The sequence below is a fragment of the Anopheles coluzzii genome, chromosome 2 (genome assembly GCF_943734685.1).
Source record: "Anopheles coluzzii chromosome 2, AcolN3, whole genome shotgun sequence".
Classification (NCBI taxonomy): domain Eukaryota; kingdom Metazoa; phylum Arthropoda; class Insecta; order Diptera; family Culicidae; genus Anopheles; species Anopheles coluzzii.
In genome coordinates, this window is record NC_064670.1 from 103,959,456 (window position 1) to 103,982,154 (window position 22,699).

Genomic DNA, 22,699 nt, shown 5'->3' on the forward strand with positions numbered 1-22,699 from the left:
GATTTTAGCACGCCCCAAACTGAGTGTGTTCTCTGTGATGGAGCAGCAAAGAACGTGCTGGCTGACGTTTCATATCGGCAAAATCCGGGCTAGGTTGAACATGGAACAGTATTCAATCGCAGAAATTCGTAAATAGTTTGAAACAAAGACGACGTACACGCTTGTGCTGTTTTGCAAGCTTGGCAGGACAAACAGCATTCCAATGCGACTGTGGAAACACACACTTATCGTCTCTTCGACAACGGGTTCAACTCGGTGTCACAACAACAGCAGCCAAGAAGGAAAGAAAAAGGGTGCTGCAATTCCAATTGCTGAATGGAAATTGCATCCAATTTCATTAGCATGCGTCCTTGGGGTTTTTAATGCCCACGTCAACGTTGATGAAGCGCGAAATGTACTCTGTCCCCAATTCCCCGGTCCGACGCTGATGATGATGATGATGAAATGGCACTCTGTAAACATACGGCCACCACCGGGTATACCCTCTCGTTCTGACTGATTAATGACGAATTCGATTCGGAGACAGACCTGGCAGGCATACATACCCCGCTACCGTGCGCGTTGTGCATAATTGTTTCGTCTTGGCGCGTAATAGACGCCGTCGCCGTCGGCCGTGTCCGGCTGCATTCGGTTCTAATTTCCGCCCCATCCATAATGTATTGGGATGGTGGCTCTCCCAATGATTGCATGATTGAGTGATTGGGTCAGGTTAAGGCTGGGAAGCAGCTGGGTGGTGGCGCGCGATTTGGGTGTCGTGATAGACAATGGACGGATGGATGGACCGTGACTAATTTAGAAGGTGGTTTGTGGATCATGCTGTACATTACCGTAAACAATTGAAATAATTACCTTGCTGTTCTCCGTTGCATTATGTACGAGAATGATAATAACTGTCGTTGGCAGGAAATAATGACTGCCGTTTTAGATAGCAAGTAGAAAAAAGGTTCTTTAATTATGCCCTTTAAAAATGCAACAAACGCGAACCCTTGTAATTAAGATTGCTAGTAGCCAATCGCAAAGAGTAAAAAATACCCCTAAAACTATGCAAATTGCATGCATTATTACGTTTGTAAGCTCTTCGGTGTTGTTTAATACGCTTGCTTGCCCCTAGGATAGTTTATTTCGTTCTGTTTCTTTACTTTTTATCAATTTTAATAACGTTTGCTTTTAAAAAAATGGTGGCTGGCTGCAGAATTTCTTTCCATAAACATCCCTTAAAAGGTTATTATTTAAGCTTTCTTGTAAATCTACGATCTTGCGAGCTGCCTTCCAATAGTTATCGTGTAGGCTTGTTTAAAGTTTATGTTTTATCAAACACACCTCAGTTTTTGCTACAAAATTATTGGAGTGAGAGCTTTTGCATCATGTTGGTCCATGGCAGCTGGGGGTTGTAGGATTGGCGTTCGCTGGATATAGCGTGTCATATCGAGATTCCGCCGAAATTCACCTAAAATGATCGTCTGTGAAGCCAGTGAACTCGACTTCTACTTCTTGATATGTTTTTCCAGGTACTATTTTACTGTTTGACCAGTTGCATCGACCTCCTCCCGGTCAAGCGAACGCAGCTTTGTAGCCACTTTTCCCACGGTCTTCATCTTCAATTTCCTTTGGGAGCCTCAAGTCGCTCAGGGACGCCGGCTATTCGACATCCAAGCTTTCTTTTAATGGTTTGATTGTTGTCTAACAGTGCTAAGATCTTGTAGATGCCGAAACAGGCTTATAAGACGTTCACAAACTGGTGCACGGTGTTCGTTTTAGAGGTTACGGGGTGTCGTTCTTTGATCGCTCATGCTTCTGGACGAAGTTGCTTCACTGTTTGGCTGCTGTCTTTAGGGATACTATTGTTGAAAGTGCATTTACCCTTTTGCTTATAGTGGGTCAAGATAAACTCATAAAAATCCACGATATTGTCCATTTCTTTAAATGCAAACGTTGTAATACGTTGCTGTAGGTGAGACATTTCTTTAATAATGATGTTTACAAATTTCTAGCCAAGCTCAAACAATTTTGTTCCTACACAGTACCAGTGTCACGTCCGATATTGAAAAAAGCAGACGAAGTGCGTGAAGCATAAAGCAAAACCCACCGTACCACACGCACTACTTTGCCTGTTTGTCCGATGGAATGCAATTTCTCTTTATTGCTTATCAACATTCACCTCAGCCCTAGGGTCGCCGCACAATCGTGCTGTGTCGTTTTGGTAATGCTGCCCATAATCCAACGCCTTGCGGTTGCGGTTGCCCCTCGTCCGACAGTGTACAATGCTAATAAGCCATAAAAATATGTTTAAACATTTCCCTCATGGGCCCGGGCCCCGGTTATACTACGGCATGGCGAGAATCGAAATTCCCTCCCCAAACTAAGCGTTATGCGACATCGGCGGTGCAGTCCATGTGAGGCCTAGAGCCGACAGCAGAATCGTTTGTCTGTTTGGTGGTGTAATCCTCTGATTAGTTAGTGAGGCAGCCGAGTGAGCCGCTCGGGCCAAATGGAATGGAGGAGAATGGGACAGACGGAACACAAAACGGAAGGTGTCTGATTTCGGTAATGGGTGATTGTTTGGTGACCGGCATACTGATGATCCGGCTGGCACAAGGAGCCGGTGACTGACGGTTCCGCTCGTGAGTCCAGCCCTACATCCGACAGTTCTTTTCTTGCTTTGCTTTCGGTTAAGGATACGGTAGATGGGAACGTTCTGATTTGCTGCTGCTGGCATATGCCATATGCCATTGTGGATGGAAGGTTTGTTTGGGGAGGTCACACACACCCCAACGAGCCGCGTGTATTTATAGACACGAGTAAAGACCCATTCGGCATATCTTTGCCCCTGGGCGCATAAAATTAGCATAAAATTTGAACCTGCCTGCGTTTTGGGGGCGGAGGAGATATGTTTTTAACTTTCCTGCATCATCGTATTGAAGAGGATCTCTGCACATATACATCTGGGCTCCTAGACCTGATGATGGCCGCATTTTATGGGGGCGCGGGGTGAATTATAATCTCGGCTAAGCGTAAAGGCACTCTCCAGCCTGTCAGCTATTTAACCCCTTAACCTCCCCCCGGGTAACCTGTTGTGTTGTTGTTGTTGTTGCGGATGATGTTGGTGGTGTTAGCGCTTGCGGAAGCCGAAACGAGAGTTGTTGTTGATAAATTCTGCACATATAATTTCCTGCCTGCACCACCGGATGGATTGTTTTTTGGGAGGTGGTGGGAGTGTCTGGGGACAAGGGGCAGATTGGTTTTGCATAAATTAAAATCCCTTACCCGCAGTCGGGGTGGGGAGGAGGGACAGCAGCAGCAGCAGCATGTTGGAATTTAATTGGAAAATGTCACCAAATGCTCTGGATGCTCTGGAGCAGCAGCAGACGGGGAGCAGCTGATGGGGTTTTGTGTTGCGTTGCGTGTTTGTTTGGCGTTTGTGGAGATGGATGGCAGTGTACGAGTGTGTTCCAATTTTCCGCAAGCACACACTCACACACACACGGGTTTTGATTATCACGGACGCAAAAAAAACCCTCACTACTCCTTCCTATGTTTACCGATTGATTTAAATGAAGTCTCCTGTCCATTAGATTTGGGGTCCTGCGAGAGTTGGGGGAGAATTTGCATAATTTTGGGGGAACTGACGGAAGCAATTAAATCACTCTCTCACTCAATATGGATGCAGCGATGAGTGCGGTGGGCAGCTTAAATTGCTGTATTGATGCATTTAATTCATCATTGTGGGCATGAAATTCCGCAATTAATTTGTGCCTGTCAAGTACACACGTTCCACCATGCAATGAAACTTTAATGCGTTCTTGTAGTTGCTCTATTTTCTTTCCTTTTTTTGCCAAGATTTCATCACTGGACCCCAAATCTCTGGCATTAAACACGATTGGCACTGGCGATTTATTTTATCGCTCTCGTGCTCCTCGAAGCACACAACCGTTTTTATTCGCTTTTTTTTTTTGGCGGGCAAAACGCGCGCAACCCAATGCATTGGGTGCTGTGTTGTGTGCGGGTTAACTGGGCCCCAGGCACAGGCGAACAAGAAAGAAACCAAAAAAAAGTCAGTCTTTTACCGGTTTGATTTCGGGGACAGAATGTCTGGGACTGGCGAAACGTTTGCCAAAATATCGCCCATTCTGGCAGCCTTACGGCGTGGAGAAGGCTCCATCGAAGCCAAGAACACCAACGTTGCGCTGCTTTCCGCCGCATGCTCGGTAAAGCAGCGCAATAAAGCACACACATACACACACACACGTACGTTAAAGGGAAAACATTCTTTTCCCCTTTTGCTCTTTGACCTTAGCATAAGGTTTGACCTCTCGCACTTCCTCTCTTTGGTGGCGCTCCATATCCATACCAAAAAAAAAAAAAGTGGTTTTAGTGGTGGTGCGCGATTAGGCGTGTTCGATTGACCTTCCTCAGGCGAACCTTCAAGCTGTTTTTTGTGTGTGTGTGTGGCATAGCACCCGTTGCTTCTCCAAACAAATTTCCACCTGTGCAACTAGCAAGTGGTGGCAGGACGAAAAATCGTTAAAATATACTCTTAGCCGTCCCTTTGGGTCAAAAATGGTTCGAAGGTCGATGAGGAGAGCGCTAGATTTAACGATTGATAAATGGAAATTTCTTGCACGCGGCAGCCACGTTTTTGCGTATTAATTTTTTTTGCTTCAGCATACTCTCTCCACATACGCGCGCGCGCGTGTGTGTGTGTCTCGGTGGTTGGCATATGTTGCGCACGTGGGCTGTATATTTTTGCGCTACCGCGATTGTACTATCGATTGGCAAACGCCTCCTGGTGCCTGGCGGCAGCAGCTAATGACCACGTGGTAAACATGGAATGGGGTTAAATACTCATCCACAACAACGACCACAATTGCCACAATCATAAAAAAGCCCCGCCCGAACAGCAAACCATGGTAATAGAAATGCCAAACTCCTCTGTGCCACGAAGTTCAATAGGACAGCGCATATTTTACATCGCATGTGGGGGAAAGCTGGGTTGAGTAAATGATAACGAGGACGCGCGTATGTGTCGATCGTAGTTGGCGGCTTGTTTGCAGAGTGCCGGTGGGGCTCACATGTGATGGCGATACGGTTGCAAAGTTTTTCCGCGGCGTGGCATGCTTCATAATTCAACCGGAAGGTGGAAAGTTCATCGTTTGGCGTCGTAAAAGTACGCTGCAAAACGTAGGTAGAGAAGGTTGGCGCAAGGCGCACGTTTGGGTACGTAATGTAGATAAACATGGGAAACTACAAATCAATTGCTGCGATCGTTGATAAAGAGAATTGTTTTTTTTCTGTTGTATTTCTGTATAAAATGGATTTTTAAAATTGGAAGGCAAAAGCATTTATTTAAGTTATTAAATATAAAAGGGAAATTATACCGTTCAATACCACGAGTTGACTTCTGATTGGTTGAACAAGGGTTTTAAAAATTAAATATGCCAGCTGGCAAGTTGTTTTACCTTTCCACGGCAAAAAAAAAAAAACAAGGCGTAAATAAGTGACAAAGTGTTCCACTTGAGCAACTGTTCAAACCCGATGCATGAACTGTGTGTATTTGTTGTACCACTTGGACAGAGAAAGAGAACACCTCTCCTTGTCGTTGGGCGGTTCTATTTGATTCTAAGAACTGCAGTTTAATTATACACACGGTGGATAGGGTGAGTGCTGCAGCTTGTCTGCAAGTGCTAAACAGGTCCCCTAGCAACTGCCAAGACTAGTGATGGGTAATGTTGGCAAAAATTCGGAGACGATTCCCATCCGACTCCGGAAGGTAAGTTCGCACAGTATTATCTGGAGTCGTTTCGGAACTTCTGGAGTCGCCCGGAGTCGTTCGGAGTTGTTAGAAGTCGTCCGCAATCGCCTAGAGTTGTTCGGAGTCGGAGTCGTGTGGAGTCGTTTAGAGTTGTTTGGAGACTTCTGGAGTCGTTCAGAGTCGTCTGGAGCCGTTTTAAATCGTCTCGAGTCGTCTGGAGTCTGCCGGAGTCGTTTGGAGATGAAGTCGTCCAAAGCCGCCTGGAGTCGTCTGGAATCGTCTGGAGTCTGCCAGAGTCGTTCAAAGCCGCCTGGAGTCGTCTAGAATTGTCTGGAGTTTGCCAGAGTCGTTCAGAGTCGTCCCGAGTCGTCCGGAGTTGGAGTCGTCCGGAGTTGTTTGTAATGGTCCGGAGTCGTCCAGAGTCGTCTGGAATCGTCCAACGCCGTCTGGAGTCGTCTGGAGTCTGCCGGAGTCGTTCAGAGATGAAGTCGTCCGGAGCCGTCCGGAGTTGTCTGGAAACGTCTGGAGTTTGCCAGAGTCGTTCAAAGTCGTCCCGAGTCGTCCGGAGTTGGAGTCGTCCGGAGTTGGAGTCGTCCGGAGTTGTCTGTAATGGTCCGGAGTCGTCCAGAGTCGTCTGGAGTCGTTCAAAGCCGCCTGGAGTCGTCTGGAGTCTGCCGGAGTCGTTCAGAGATGAAGTCGTCTGGAGCCGTCCGGAGTTGTCTGGAAACGTCTGGAGTTTGCGAGAGTCGTTCAGAGTCGTCCCGAGTCGTCCGGAGTTGGAGTCGTCCGGAGTTGTCTGTAATGGTCCGGAATCGTCCAGAGTCGTCCAAAGCCGCCTGGAGTCGTCTGGAGTCTGCCGGAGTCGTTCAGATAAGAAGTCGTTGGGAGTCTTCCGAAGTCGCCCGGAGTCGTCTGCAGTCGTCTGGAATCGTTTGGAGTCGTCCAGAGTCGTTCGGAGTCGTCGTGAGTTGGAGTCGTCCGGGGTTGTCTGGAATGGTCCAGAGTTGTCCAGAGTCGTCTGGAATCGTCTAAAGCCGTCTGGAGTCGTCTGGAGTCTGCCGGAGTCGTTCGGAGATGAAGTCGTCCAAAGTCTTCCGTAGTCGTCCGGAGTCGTCTGGAATCGTCTGGAGGCTGCCGGAATCGGCCTTTGAAACAAATGCCTGTGTACGAAGTGTAAAGCAAAAGACAAAAAAACACAACGAAATGAAATCCTGTTTACAAGATTGCACCGGCCTCCGGACGACTCCAGGTTATTCCGGTGTGCTCCAGAGAGCACATCACTACCAAAGACACCCTAATTGCAACGACACATGTGGTGCGGTTTTGCTGTGTTCCCACTCAACCTCCGAAGACAAAGAACTCTCCCAAGCCGGCGTGGACTTACATTTGAATTACACACTCTGGCGGAGGTCCCATGTGGGAGTCCATCCCGGACAGTAGGAACATGTTTGTATGTGTGGATTAGTGTTGCAGTTTGATGCAGCTGCAGCTGTTCTTTGTTTTAGCTATTCGCGTTCATTTTTTTTGCATTAGGGGAAACTCTACCTCAACGCAGAACTACCAATCCCCCTATCGATGAGTTGCTGTGGGACCAACAATGTTGCACCTAACTCTCGGTGTTTGTGCCCCCAGCCCCCTTCACACACACTAATCAATGCAAATTTTATGCCACCCGAAGATCACGATCATCGCAGCAAAGGTTTTTCCTGCCTCGCTTCCTATGTAAAGTTAGTTTGTTTGTTTTCCATCCCAATCCCATCCATCATCGTTGCGTGCGAGCGGTTGGAAAACCTCAAGGAGATTGACGGTCGTGTGCTGTGAGAGTGTGTGTGTTTGTCTTTTCCATTGCATTTGCATACTTTTACTCTCGGAAGAGTAGCTTCACGGGGTTTGTTGCCTGTTCTGCCAAGTGCAACATTTCCGAGCGAGCGGCGACGTGGGGGCCAATGTGTCGGCAATTAATGCATTAGTGCAGTGTGCGCTGTGTGTACGCGGTTTTCCGGTAAAACTGCATTAGCGTGAGGTGCAGTGATTGTGAAGAGGGGAGCATCAGCATCGCGGTTCCCACGCGTGAGGAGCAAAAAAACAGTCTATTTCTGCGCATTTTATGCACAACTAATAAATGTATAAAAACAAACGCCTTTAACACACGCTTCTACGAATGATTGCGCATGGATGTGGCTTATCCATCGGCTTTGGCTTTCCGTTCGAGCGCAGTTTGTTTCGCTTTATTGATTCTACTACAACCCCACCGCACTGGGGTGTCGTTGTATTGCTTTCAAGCGCAGTTCTATTATTTCCGCTTTTTATTACTGCTTCATTTTAATTTAATACGGCACACATTATTTATTGCCGTTTTATTGTTTTTGTTTTTTTTCTGTTTTGCATATTTCAACGCTTCATCCACACACAGTGACACAGTGTGCCTGCCCGGCCGATAACTGTAATTTCAATCCAATTATCGAAATCACATCCAAGCCGAGCGCCCTCCGAGCATCACCCCCCGGAAGAGCACTTTGCGCGAGTTAATGGAATTGGTAGAGCAGAGCAGGACGAGTGAAAAAAAAATCTCTGGCCACACAAACGATAAAAACAGCTTGAAAGTAATCGATTGCCACTCTAATTGACTGCAGTAAAACCCGCCGTCCATTTGAACGAGCGAACAGCTTTTGTTGTTTGCTGTTGAGCCGCGGAGGCCCTGTCAATGATGGGAAAGGAAATGCAATTTTACGTGCCATTTGGCGGCACAGGGGCTTTTGTTTTTGTCGGTTTGTGAAGTACGGGCGTGGTTCGATTCCCGTCCGGTTTGTGTGTGGTTAAAAATAGATCTGGCGAAGTTCAATGCGGTTGCGTAGGATCTTTGCGCCTACTAGATTCACCAATGCTCTCGCTCAACGCGTGCTGTGCGCTATACAGAGAGAGTGAGAGAGAGAGAGATCCACCACGTGCTTTGCCTACTAGAGGCTAATCAGACGATGATATTGTTACCCCTACAATCAGTGCGCCGCGTACATTGTAAGCTGTACTTTCTCCGGACTACGGCAAACGGGACACTTTAGAGGTTACGACCACAATTACCCTCCTATGCCCCAGGAGCACCGAGTGCTTACCGTGCTTTGTTTGTGTTTTGCGCCAATCGGGTGGCGGGGGATTATGAAGGGAAAGCAGACATCTTGCCTTAGTATATACTACAGACAAACCTTTTTTTTTTTTAAAAATGAGTAAAACATGTGCTTTGCTATTTTCAACGTTCATGCATCCTTCTGCTTCTGCAAAATGTGTCATTACAGTGAGGTTTTTTTTTTCTTTTGCATTTTATTTCAAAGACCCTCACAGTAGGAGGGCAAAGAAAAGGGACGACGACGCTCAAGACCCTCCTGAAGCGAAAAGGGACAAGGTTGTTGCATTCTTTTCTGTGCTTCGGCACATTGTTTGCGGTCCATTAGCGTGCATTCTCTGTGCTGTGCTCGTGGCAAAGGATGTAACGTTGTGGACGCCCCACAGGAAGCCACCCGTACCGGGGGGGTGGTTGGATGCAAATGAGAGAAAAGGGGGGGCCCACATACTGGTTCCATCGTACCGTGCGTACGAAGGGACTGTACGTTAAAGAAATTACAAACACAGTTTTTCCCCCTGTTTTTCAATATTGCACACAGGCTTGCCTGAAGGAAATAGGTAACCGTCGTTGGTCGTTGCAGGGGGGGGGGGTTTGTTTGCATCAGCGTTCGCAAAAAGGATCGCGAAGGGCGGGAAAACGGACGGAGTTGAAATATGATGAGTCAATGGTGCCACACTCGGTGGGTGGTAAGCGCAAATGTAAGGCAGCATAAAACGATGGGGTTAATGGGTTTGATCGTTTGATTTATTTACACAAGGCTGCAGACATTGAATTCAAGAGAAAAAATGCTCCTTCAATATGGTGATATCAACTAATAAACTAATAACGTTCCCTAGTAAACATTAGTGCATATACACATGTATTCATGGTGAGCATGAAAAATGCATCCTTGCCAAACCCCCCCCCCCAGTTTCACTTTGTTTGCGAGCAGAGGGAAAATGCTCCTGCGTGTGTTTGGCGTGCGGAGAAAATGTTGTGACCAGTGCTGCAAAATGTCATGAGTATCACGAGATTTTCACCAACGAAAACAATGACCATATCGGTGGTAGCTTGATGCTCATTGCTGATACTCAATAAAAGTGCGTCATGACATGCTGAACACGACATGTGAATTCTTGTGTCCAACGCGATACTCTGACTGACCAGCTGAGCTTAATGCCGGCGCAAGCATAATCATGACTTTTTTTCTGACTGTGAACAGTGCTGCCAAATGCCACTGTCACTCTCAGTCACCAACACTCATGACTGAAACGAAGCTCAAATCAGCTCACGTACACAACTGAGCTGATCAGTGACGATACTCAAACAGTTGGAGAATCAATCACATGCTTGATGACATTTTGATTAGCATCCAACTCTTGGTCACTCACTTGGTCAAGACATTTTTGTCGGCGATAATCACGACATTCTTGGAATAACCTTGGCGCGTGGGCTTTAGCAACAAAATTGAGCATGCTTTCTCCCTCTATCTGTCTTGATTATCTGTCGGGTCAAATTCGCCAGCACCGTACATGTTCCATGACCATCGCGATGATCACCGACTGAAAATGTCGCGACTAAGTGACTGACGAAGAGTTGGTTGCAAAAATGTCACCAAGCATGTGATAGTCGCACACATTTTTTGAGCCTCACCTTCGATCATGACAGTAGAGCTCGTGACGCTGACATGATTTTGTTTCAGCCGGAATTTGTCATGACTATGTCAGTGACATTTTGTAAAACTGAGCACAGCAACAAAAAAAAATGTCGTTACGTGACTGACCAAGCGATGGTCGCAAAAATGTCATGAATCATGTATTGGTCACACCAACCGTTTTGAGTATCATCTCTGATTATAACAATTGACTACGTGACGCTGATATGGATTTTGTTTCAGTCAGATTTTTTATGACATTGACAGTGACATTTTGCAGCACTGGTTGTGACTTCTCTAACCCTTTTCCCACATTGCTTTGTATCACACTGTGTGTGTGTGCAGGTTATTGTTTTTCCTTGCTAGCCGTTAGCCTTGTTGGCCTTTTTTCTCCTCCCCCTCCTCCCCCCAGTTTCCTGTGTTCCCTCCTCCGCTCTCAATTCGGGCACTGTGCGAGGGGTCGGGACGTTTCGTGAGCAATTCTTCCTTTTTTTGGTTCCTACATTTTTGCTTTCACAAACAGACCAAACCAAAGGCGACGTTGTTGGTGCAGAAGAGGCAGAAAGAACAAGAAACAGCACCGGAAGTGCCACCGCCATCGTTTGCGAGAGCCGACCAGCGTTGGTGATTAGACCGACCGGGACGCAACTGGGACGCACTTGCCAACTGCAGCAAGCAATATACTTATATTGTTTGAATGAACTTCCTGTTCGTATGTTGTTATCGCCTGCCTGTACTCTACGCTTTAATTGATTCTTGAACCCAAAAGGCTTATCACTTGGCAAGTGCTGGATGAAACATCTCAATGCCTTAACGTATGGAGAAATAATGGCAACTGGAGGCAATGGAGAGAGAGTCGCCAACATTACTTGCGCTGGCGCGCTACTGTATGACCTTTTCGGGGAGGCTTTTTTGTGTGTGTGTGTGTGTGTGTGTGTAGTGCCTTTCTCCTTACGCTCTATCGCTTCACCCGTACACGTCCCATGGCATAACCCTATGGTACCCTAATGACAGTGGCATCATATTTCCCTCCCATAAGACAGGTCACTTACTGCCGCCGTATTGTTATTGTCTTCTGTTCCGATGGCCGCTATCGTCCTTGCGCGTCACCCTCGCCCCTGGCTAAGAGCTAACGAACAGCAGCCCCGGGTCCACAAATTATAGTTATCGTGCGGTGTATCCGTACCGTGCCGAGCGATAAAAAAAGAACCTGCCCTCCCCGCCCGAAGAAGAATCAATTGAATGGGACGGGCTTTGGCGCCGGAAACACCAGCCCCCCCCCTCAGTATGTACACCACCGTCATCGTCATTCGCGTCGTTGCGACATCATCGCCATCATGGCCATTGCAGACGGCGGCGAGACATGTCGAGTGAAAATTCCCCCCATGCTTGTGGTCGTCGTATGGGAGTTTCCTATACTGTCCTTGGAGGTGGGGAGTAGGGGGTAGGATAGGTACATTGCAGTCGAGAGAGGGAGACGCGAATTTACCGCAAACAAAAACGGACTGCTCCGAGTCCTTTGCAAAAATACGAAAGCCCTATAATTGTGGGCTCATAATTGACCGGTTTGTGTTGGTGTGTGACCGTCTGGACGGGGAGAAAAGCGAGGGGGAAATCCTTTATGCATCGGTGCATTATGCGTGTGTGTGATGAACGTTCTTTGGGGCACGTATGCACGCAACTTTAGTTGCGCGAGGGCAAGTCTGTGTCTGTCGCAAGCAAAAATCGGAGCAACGCCGTTTTTAAGACGCTTTCCGTACAGAGGGCGCCACAAGGAACGGTTAAATTATAGGTGCGCTTACAATTGAGTTACGGATCGGGGCGGGGAGTTTGGGTGTTATTAAACACTAAACACAGTGCTTGGAGGTGGAAAATTGCATGCCATGTTTTGGTTCGGTTAGTTAGGTAGAAGTAATTATTCTCTATTAAAACACAATAATTGCCCCGGCGGGGCCGCTCGTGTTGCACCGCTCTTTTCGCTGTTCAGTTTAATGTCAGCGCTAAATAGAACAAAACTCCCTTTTGATAGGTTGGTTGGTTCTGCTGTAAAGGGAAACTCATGCTGCATTATGCAAAGGGAGCAGCAAACTGTTCCTTTGTGTGTGTGTGAAGCACTGTAGTGCACTGTAGTGCGCTTTTCGTCCGCGTGGTGGTGAAGGAGTCGAATGCCGCGCACTCGGCATACTTCCCGGAGTTCAAAAAACTTCGCCCGCGCTGCTGGGCCGTTCATTACCATATACGCGCGCTTGTCTCAATGGGCCCACGGGCTGAGCCGCATGCATCCGGGACTGGTGTATCCTGCCCAGGCACTTCTTTTCAAGCACAACCCCTCGGCCGCGGCTCTCTCTCTCTCTTATGCACAGAGCATAATTGCTGCGGGTTCAATTAAGTAATTGCGGAGGGGCTCGTTCTGTGGCCTGGATACTTCTTCCCTCGTCACACACACACACGCATGTACGCCTGGCTTTAGCGTGCCCCCTTGATGAAAGTGAATATTGGAACATTATTCTACCGGGGGGGGGGGGGGGGGGGGGGGGGACAAAATGCAAGAAGGGACGAGTTCCAGAAAGTAAAAAAACACGGGAACGGTTTGGGGGAAGAACTGACGCTCGCGCAACCAAGTAAATGGCAGTCGTATCTTGCACCACCACGGGTTTGGTGCGCGCTATTGTTTCCGTCGCCCTTCGGTGTGTTTGAATAGAGCTGCAGCACGGCACGGTTACGTGAGGGTAGCACACGCACACACAAAGCTGCAGGAAAATCCTTGTCCTGTCAGTGGCAGTGTAGTTGTCTCGACGTGCCTGTCCACGAGGGCTGAAAGTTTTGCCTTTGTTTTACACTTCCGGGCAGGACACACAGCACTCGGGAGCATGGGGATGTGGTGTTTCCCTTGCCGAGGAAACGAGCGAGACACTTGATCCATTTCAGGGCAATCGATAGTGCTGCATATGATTGATTTTTCTTCAAACTGTGTCACCAACACACGCGGGGGGGGGGGGGGGGGGGGGTGTCGGGCATTGCACATGATGATGGTGCAGCCCCAGGAAGATGGATTGCTTGCCACACAAGCGTCGATGAGTTCTATTTTTGTAGGGTTTCTCATTAAAAAGTAAACACTAATTGGTACTTGATGAGCCCTGCGGTAGGCTTATCTGTGTTGTATAGCCTTGTGCGATGGTGCGATGAATTAATAGGGCCATCCCTTCACAAAAGAGTAGAACTACACTATCGTTAATTAGAAATAACGCCATGCTTGTTCAAAAATGATAGTAATTCAAGTATATATCGCTCACATGCACCTCGATAAGTTTCTAAATCCTTTCGTATTCTCTCCTTTTTTTTAGGAAATCAAAAAATGCGTCCACCCGCAAGGCGTCGCTGATAACACGATCATGTTGGAGCGCCGGCCAGGACCAGTGCTGGGCGCGCTGGCTTGTCTGATGCTCATGCTGACGATATGGCAGATCTCACCGCGCGAGCTCGAGCAAAAGCTCCCGTACGATAGCGATGACGAGAGCAGCTACAACGCCATCGATGCACTGCCACCAGGCGTCATCGGTTACGCAGCCAGAGAGCTCAACAGCCACGGTGGCACCAGTGGCACATATCTGACCAATCAAACATCGCCCGGCTGGCTGGTGGCGGCTGCCGTGGCCGCCGTTGCTGAGTCGCCGGTCGGCACGCGCGGCACCGTCACACCGAGCAGAGTGCGATGGAGCGGCCGGGGCAGGGTGCGTGGCCGAGAGGAGGAGTCGGAGCTAGTATCGCTGGAAGCACCAACGGCTGGCAGCAGCGGTAGTAGCAGCAGCAGTAGTAGCAGCAGCAGCAGTAGTACACAGTCAACAGCATCGTTAACATTAGCTAGTTCGTGGGGTGGAGACACGTTGCCAAATGATGACTACACTAGTCTGATCGATCTGAAGAACTTTAAGTTCACCATCAACCACGATTACTGCGGGACGGGGACGACGGGCAGCAGGAGAAGACGTAGCCTTAAGCGTGCTACAGATGCCTTATGGGGTACGCGTTCGCCGGGGAGCGGCGGTGCGTCGCCACCGCTAGTGCTGGTGCTGATCCACTCGGCCCCGGACAATCTGGCCAAGCGCAACACGATCCGGGCGACGTGGGGCCAGCCGGAGGCGCGGGCTCGTCTGATCTTTCTGATGGGCGCAGTGGGCAGTGCCGCCGCTCAGCGCGCTATCGAGCGGGAGTCCCGGCTGCACGATGACATTGTGCAGGGCAACTTCGTCGATGCGTACCGCAACATGACGTACAAGCACGTGATGGCGCTGAAGTGGTTCGCGTACCACTGCCCGGGCGCACAGTACGTGCTCAAGACGGACGACGATGTGTTCATCAACACGCCGATCCTGTACAATGCGCTGCAGCGGGTGGTGCCGCAGCGCAACCTGCTGCTCTGCCAGCTGGTGACGAAGCTGAGCGTCAAGCGGACGCACCGGTCGAAGTGGTTCGTCAGCTGGCGCGAGTACCCGAACCGGTACTATCCGCCACACTGTCCCGGGTACTCGATCCTCTACTCGCCCGATGTGGCTTGGCAGCTGTACCGGGAGGCGCAGCGGCAGCCATTCTTCTGGATCGACGATGTGCACATTACCGGCACGGTGGCACAGCAGGTGAACGTCACCATCACGCCGATGGATGGGCTGTATCTGGACAGCGAGGCCAAGAGCGATCTGCTCGGTCACCGGGTGGACGCGAGCCGGGCGGTGTTCTTCTTTACCAACCCGAACCTGTCGCTGGATGAGATTGATAGGCTGTGGGAAGCGGTCCGTCCTCGGCGATAGCAAGCACAGGGGCGACGGGGAAGGGACAACAGTCCCGCGTACTGCTTGTGATAAGACCCACGAGGGTTGTGTCATGAGCAAATGGATGTTACTTCTGCTCTTAATCGTCTCCGGTTTGTTAGTCGCTTTTTATTTGAATCTTTGTTTTACTCCGTTATTTACTTTTTTATGTAGTGAGTTATCGTGTAATTTCTCTTTTTTACTGTCGCAATTTTGTTGTATATGATTTTCTTATAAGCTATAAAGTTTTTTGTAGCTATCTCGAGCGTTTCTTAGTGAATTCTTGTCTCTGTTTTAAAACGATCGTCGACTATCGGCACATAATCACGGCCCTTCTTTCACTGTCGTAAAACATACATTTGCTCATGTACGCATTCAACACGAGATGAAAATACCCGAAAGAACCGCAAACGTGTTGTGCATGCTAGGACGTAGTGAGACAGCATCTAAACCAAAACAAGTAATGGATAGTGTGGGCAGAAGATCGAAGATAAACCCCCGCATAGAGATATGTCTTTGAATTAGTTAACGCAACCGAACGCTCAAAGATCTTAATACGAGAGATAGTTAAAACTCACTATGTATGTATAATATTTAGAGAATAATTGAAAGCCATATATATATATTTGTAAACCGTAAGACTCGCACACCTATAGCTAGGGAAAGGATACGTGCGCGTTCCGGACGCAAGACAGACTGTGTGATTAACTATAAGCAGAAACGGTGTGCACAAAAAACAAATAGGAACAATTACTACTTATCAACAAAGAGTGTCGACTGTTTAGTAAAGCTAGGCCTGTAGCATGGCAACCCTTACCTACTGTACGGTGTTCGATTCGAATTGATTATGCTCGCTCTTCGAACAGTCGTCCATTGGAAGGTTCTTAGTAGCACAATACATTGCTAGGGAAAACAACGTTAACATGAAAAATGCGACCATCAGCTCACTAGCATAACAGTGGAACCAAATTATGGAGAACTATTTTCAAGAAGCAAGCGTCCTGTGTTGTACATAAACAAAGTCAATCCGAGAGCTTCGTTCTGTTGTTGTTGTTTTGTGATTTTTGTGATAAGTGGCAGGATTAGGTTTTATTGTGCAAGGCTGTATTATTTTAAAGCGCACTTACCTGCAAACGGAATTGAGAATGTCGTAGCGTTTCGGGAGCCTACTGTATTGGCCTAACTATTCCACTATTTGCTTAGTTTTTGTTTTTTTTTTGGTAAGAGGAGCAGAATGTCAATTTAAATGAAAATGGATGTTTTATGTTTAAGGAATCGGTTTTTTAAGCTTTTGAAGTGTTTTTTTGTTTCAAAACCCAAGAACTTGAAGGAGTAAACGATTAAGTGTAGAGCAGGAAGCACCGACCGATTATTAGGATGCACTACACGGGTAGCAAAAATGAAAATCAAACACATAATTCAATCTGATTCTCCTGTTCCAGTTTTCTTCTCAAGTAATACAACTCATGCTCTAGGCTCCAAGGCTCACCGTTTCCGTAGCTTAATGTTAATAGGCGCCTGGAAAGGTGCGATTGCGCTAAAACACGACAAAAAAAAAACTTATATATGTAGATAAGCAGGATAGGTTTCCGGCAGTTTTTCTATTCCATTTCCTTCTTTCCAGCGAGAACTGAGTACAATCTAAATTCTACAAAATAATAAAATAAAAACCAAGCGCGTTTACTCGCCCTTCTGAAAAGAGTAACTGCTCTAGAACCGAGCGTTTCGCCAGCGCACCAGTAGGACGAAGTAAAAATCTTCCAAACGTTGTTTCGTAGCATTTCGATTCTCTAGCGCTAAAGTAAACCGTATCGCCATACGCCCTATCCGGACACTGGACATAGCAGTAACGTAGGGAGTCTGTCAGGAATGGAGAAATCTTTATTCTGTACGTTTTTCCATTAAAGCTAATGAGAAGGTTTATATGGGGCCCGCCCCTGTGTACCGTTTCTAGCAGTCTTGTAGAAAAAATCCTAGCAAGTATCCTGTTCCCCTAATTCGTGTTGCAATATTATTCGTTTTCGAAATGCGAACTAAAAGAGAGAGAGAGAGAGAGAAAGTCGGAAGCAAGGGAATATGTCGTCATTCTAAAATAAACAAAACAAGAGCAAATTTATCTAAAACAAAATAAGAAATTAACTAATCGTTAACGTAGCTAGACAAAAACCTCTATTTCTTGTTAGTGTAGCAAAAAAGAGGAGCGCGGTCGAAGAGAAGCGGAAGGAGTGTAGTAAAACGAAAACGATATTGAAATTGAGTGGAAAACATTTTTTGGCCCCGGCGGGCAACAACTGTGAAGATGTTGATATATTTTAAAGTGTTTATCGCGCGAATAGGTGGGCAAAATACATAAATGGCTGACGGATCTATAGAATATTGAACAGGGACTGAGCAGCAGCAGCAGATAGAAGAAGATCACACCCGGAACTGTAATCTCCTATTTTGCGATGTGTGACCGACGAGTGGTTGTAGTAAAGAGCAAATCAGAAGAAAAGTAAATGCGAGCAAAGGTAATGCTGTTGGTTCATGTTTGTATTTTCTTCCTGTTTGTGTTCGCGGTTGTACGCTAGAAGTGGGTGATGTATCACAAAACAGACTCTTTATTTCTTATCATGCAGACGAAGTATAGTAAACAGTACTCGAAACGAAAATGTGCACTCTGAAGGGGACTGGCCGTCGTTTCTCTTTATGGTGATTTTTCAAACCCTCGAAACTGGAACAATATTACGATGTACGTTATGATGGCGGCAAATACCTGTAAAGAGATAAGAGCGTCTGTTAATCGAAAATGCAAGGGAGGTTGTTTTGTTTGCACACTGTGGCCATACGTTATAGAATATCTGCAAATTTATTTCGAAAAGTCCACAAGCGGTTATCTTCGGGGATTCCATCATGAGCTTTAGATTGACGAGGTCGTAGAAGTCCTGTGCGCAGAAAAAAAGCTTTAAACAGGTATGTACTGGCCATTTCATACAACGATTTACCTTCTGATCTCGAGATTGTCGTTTAAGATTTGTGTATTGCATCGATTTCAGTGCATCCTTAAGCTCTGCTTCCTGCAATGAGGTACAATGAAACACATCTCTATGTAACTTTAAGCTTTTAAATTATATTACTTAATTTTTATCTTTTGTTACAGTAAAACTTCATCTGTTTCCCGAACTACAACACCCACCTTGATCTCAACGCAATCATAGTAATAGGTTAAAATGAAGAACAAGGTAAGGTTTATCACGAGCTGAGCCACATTCGCTATTTGTTGGAAAATGTGTCTCTGCTCTACGACGATGAGATACGCATGAATCGAGCACGCCACGAACGTCTGCAGTATGAGTGCGAGCAGATGCAGTCCAAACGTTTTCGATAGATGCTTTTTAAAGGTGATAAGATCTTCGAAAACTTTAAACACAACAGCCATCGTAGTTGGATCGCTTCGGTCAAGTAAGTTTGCTAAAATTCGATAACGCTGTATCATGTACAGTGCGAAATAGAGTAGAAACAGCTTCTGCAGGTCCATGGACAGCTCGACCAGCAGGTTAGCGTGCAGCACTAGGTAAAGCTCGTAGGAAATATTATACCGGAACTGCAGATACAAGTACATCAGGAAAAATGATCCTCGCAAGAGCATAATGGCACCGGTGAGCATTTTCAGCAGCGTGTGTCGTATCGCAAAACGATTCTTCATCAATGTGCAAACCCGTTGCATCGTGTAGTCGATTGCAATCGCTTCGTTGACGATCACGATCACCTTTAAGCTGTGCTGATACATCCCACTCAGGATCGTGTACATAATGTCAGCGTTGATGAAATACTTCAACAGATGCACGATATCTGTCACCGAGCTAATCATTTGGCGAAAGTCGGTCAACGTGCGCTTCAAGCCAAAGAAGGAAACAATCGAAACCGTAGCAAGCAGAATAATGATGTTTCTGAGCGCATTTTTGCGCCGGACGGTTGGCCCTTTGGGCGTTTGGTCTACGTAAACAAGGGAAATGAAGAGGTGGTTGAATAGGTTGAGTACTTTTAAGTGATTCATGGGAATGGTCGGACAACGTTTTGCGCGGTACAAGGTTCAGCTTGCTACTGCGGGTAAAAGCAATCACGTTGCTGTTGTGCGAGTACTATCAACGTACTGTCAATGCATATTTAACAATGTTGATCTTACATAGCTTTTAGCTATCGAATGAATATTTTGTGATGCGCTATGCATACTTTGTGGCGTATACTCACACGCTACCCAAACCGACGTAAACGTACAGGTGTTCGTAAGCATTAGCTTACCTTCGCTTCGGCAGCATAATACTTGAATGTAAAGGATATAAATGATCCTCCGTTTATGACAAGGGTGAGTCAGTTCATGAAACTATCCTTATAACTATACCCAGCGTGTATTAGATAGTAACTCATGTATGCCTTGATGGCACAGGTGGCTTGAGCGACATGCAAAAGCCACGATATTTGCCTGCCATGTACTGTCAGGGGCGTACATGTAGCTTCTTACAAAGACTGTATTTCATCAACAAAGTCCAGACTTCTAGTAGCAACACGACGATAATGCGCATCGAATGAAAAATCATCGAAACGGGTGGAGGGTAATATTGGATCAAAAGGGAATTTATGTTGCATTTGCCAATTGATGAGTCAAATCAGTACAATTTGCTCAAAGAACTGTCAAATTGAGTAAACTGCGTATCTCCGAAACCGCGTATAAGAGGTACCGTGTATCTCGGGGACTACCTGTACTTCTCGAAATGTGACACAAAGCCTCTGGCAGAAACAGAAATTGATGATTGTTTAGTGTGTTTGAATTGTTAATGGTAGTGAAATGATTCTTCGTTTTCTTCTCTAAATCAGTAATATTCATCGATAGATAAACTGGCAATCCTGAAGCATTGCATCAACAAATATAAATTGATTTAGTGGACAATTGTGTTTGTTGGTGGGTGTGTACTTACCTTCACCTTCACGAGATCGTGCGCGTACGCGAACATGAAAAAGGTGGCAGCGTACACAGTTAGGGTAATTACGTTCAGTAGTGCATCCACCAAGCTTAGCCCCATTTCGAAAACATAAAATATAGTGTACGTTTCAACGACACATGTAATCAAAATATCTAACACATGAAGAACATTCATCACCCGAAATGTGGATGTAGCACGCTGCTTAAAGAATTCCAACTCTTCCCAAAAAACGATCGCCGCTCGAAGCAGATGCAATTCTACACGATTGTTTTTTACAAACCCCACCAGCTCATCTAAATGATGGGCGATAACCAGGGCCCAACATTGAATGTACATGCGATGCATTAGGGTAAGGATTTCTAGTGCAACCAGTGCACATACGTTGAGAAGGAAGTATTCCTTTCGTGTTACTACAATTTCCCACCAGGTGATACACTGTCCCGCTAAAGCAGCAGTAAGTAAGATGACGATGCTGCCAACTTGAATCCAATATATTTGCAACGTTCTTCGCCTGGCTGGCATTGGATAGAACTTGGCGTGTTTGTGCTGGATAACGTTCAAAGCAACGTTGTTATCGCTTATAAGTTGATGCCTGCACAACCATACCCACAGTGTTAGGGGTATCATCACTAAAAACCTCGTAGTATAGAGAATAATAGAGCTTGCTCCTATGACACTTAACAGTGAAGTTTGCATAAATTCTGCGATAACCGCAATGGCACTAACGACACTGCACGTCACCAACACGATTAGTAGCGTTACATTCCGGAAGACATTTTTGTGCTGGAATTCGTAACGATTGCACAGGCTATCGAAGTGAAGATAAGTGGGCGACACGAAACAGTAGTTGAAGATGTTAAGAAACTGCAGCTCGTGCATCGTGTGTGCTGCGGGTGCTACTAGTGCGCCAACGGAAGAGGGCATGTTTAATCACTCAAACAAGGAACATAAACTCATTCAGTTGATATCGACCAAAACGAAAAAGTAATGAACTTATGCATGCTAGATCAGTACTAATTGCTTGTGAAATATCACTAAGCACAACGCAATTTACTATAATGTACTAATAAATAATTGGTACATTAACAGAAATCGATGTGTCAATTTGCCATCATAGTAGATTGAATCAAAAATGTAATCGTTTAGTAATTAAGTAAACAGTTGCCATCACTTACCTTCACCTCAACGAGATCGTGCGCGTATGCGAACAAGAAACAGTCACCAGTACACAGGACGAGTATGACTACACTCAACAGGGCACCCAGCAGGTTAAATCCAAATTCATAGAAATAGATTATAGCGTAACTTTCAGTGGCACACGTTATCAATATATCTAACAGATGAAGTACATTCATGATCCCGAACGTAGATGCAACCCGTTGTTTGAAGTATGTCAAGTCATCCCAGAGTGCGATCACTGTTCGAAGTGATCCTAACTCTAAATGCTCGCTTTTAGTAATCCACACCAACTCCTCTAAGTAAAAGCTGATGAGTAAGGCCCAGCATTGAGCATACATGAGATGCATTAGAGAGATGAAGATCATAACCACAAGCGCTAATAAGTTAAACAAGTAGTAACCGAATAAGTGTTCTCTGCTAGCTGATGCGATACTCCACAAGGTGTAAGATTGAACAACCGAACCAAGCAACAGTGAGACGACAATGCAGCCGATCTGAACCCAGTATAGTTGCAATGTCTTTCGCTTTCGCCTTTGATCGGCGAGTTTCGGCATTTGAAACAGTCGTTTATCCTTTTCCTGTACAATGCTCAACGCAAAAGCGCAATCATGCTTCAACCTGCCCCTGTACAGTAATATCCACATTATGTGTGGCACCATCACTAGATACCGCATCATGTAGAGCAGGATGGTGGTAGTTGTCATTACACTTGCTAGATGGTTTCGCAAAATTTCCAACATGAGAAAAGTGGCACAACTGAAACTACACGTAACGAGCACGGCTAACAGCGTTACCATCCAGTAGACATTTCTGCACTGGAATTCGTAACGATTGGTCAGGCTATCCAAATGAAGATAAGTGGGTGAAACAAAGCAATAGTTGAAGATGTTAAGGAACTGCAGCTCTGCATGCATTGTGCTTGTTGGAGCTAACTGATCGTGACTGAACAGAGTGCGCTGGAATATTCCAATACGATACCCCTGAACTCATGAAAAGGATCAAGTTGGAGCAGACGATGACGGGTTAATTATTAATGTTCTCTTAATACTACATGATTGACGACATTTATGGTACAAACACCCTCCAGCTACCCTGGCACGTTCTCGAAGGATGTTTGAAACAACAGTTTGATGCACTTACCTTCACTTCAACGCGATCGTGCGCGAACGCGAATATGAAAAAGGTGACCGCGTACACGGTTAGGGTAATTATGTCGAGAAATGCTCCCAGTAAACCGAACCCCATTTCCCAGGT

General features: G+C 46.3%; 2 protein-coding genes and 1 long non-coding RNA gene across 4 annotated transcripts in view; 2 read left to right on the forward strand and 1 right to left on the reverse strand.

Moving 5' to 3' along the window:
- The window catches only part of LOC120947945 (beta-1,3-galactosyltransferase 9), a 34,693-nt gene extending 16,874 nt beyond the window's left edge, over positions 1–17,819 (forward strand). For both annotated transcript variants that reach the window (XM_049607755.1, XM_040363798.2), the window contains one exon: positions 13,845–17,819. In XM_049607755.1, coding sequence (XP_049463712.1) covers positions 13,893–15,305 — 1,413 coding nt within the window. In that variant the 5' untranslated portion in view covers positions 13,845–13,892 and the 3' untranslated portion in view covers positions 15,306–17,819. The remainder of the gene's footprint in view (positions 1–13,844) is intronic.
- LOC125906883 (uncharacterized) lies at positions 17,736–19,341 on the reverse strand. Its single transcript, XM_049607756.1, has 4 exons — positions 18,481–19,341; positions 18,290–18,361; positions 18,134–18,229; positions 17,736–18,060 (listed from the first exon to the last, which is right to left on the reverse strand). Exons 1-4 carry the CDS (start codon positions 19,339–19,341, stop codon positions 17,992–17,994), a joined length of 1,098 nt encoding a protein of 365 aa, XP_049463713.1. The 3' UTR covers positions 17,736–17,991.
- Positions 18,204–18,533, forward strand: LOC125906884 (uncharacterized). Its single transcript, XR_007452232.1, has 3 exons — positions 18,204–18,257; positions 18,341–18,371; positions 18,445–18,533. It is a non-coding gene; the product is annotated as an uncharacterized LOC125906884 (long non-coding RNA).
- Positions 19,342–22,699: the final 3,358 nt, after the last annotated feature.

Excerpts from the sequence above, each read along its gene's own strand:
- LOC125906883 (XM_049607756.1), bottom strand. The coding sequence starts at position 19,341 with ATGAATCACTTAAAAGTACTCAACCTATTCAACCACCTCTTCATTTCC. Across the intron at positions 18,362-18,480 it reads ATGATTGCGTTGAGATCAAG|GAAGCAGAGCTTAAGGATGC; the intron begins GTGGGTGTTGTA and ends ACCTCATTGCAG. Across the intron at positions 18,230-18,289 it reads GACAATCTCGAGATCAGAAG|GACTTCTACGACCTCGTCAA; the intron begins GTAAATCGTTGT and ends TTCTGCGCACAG.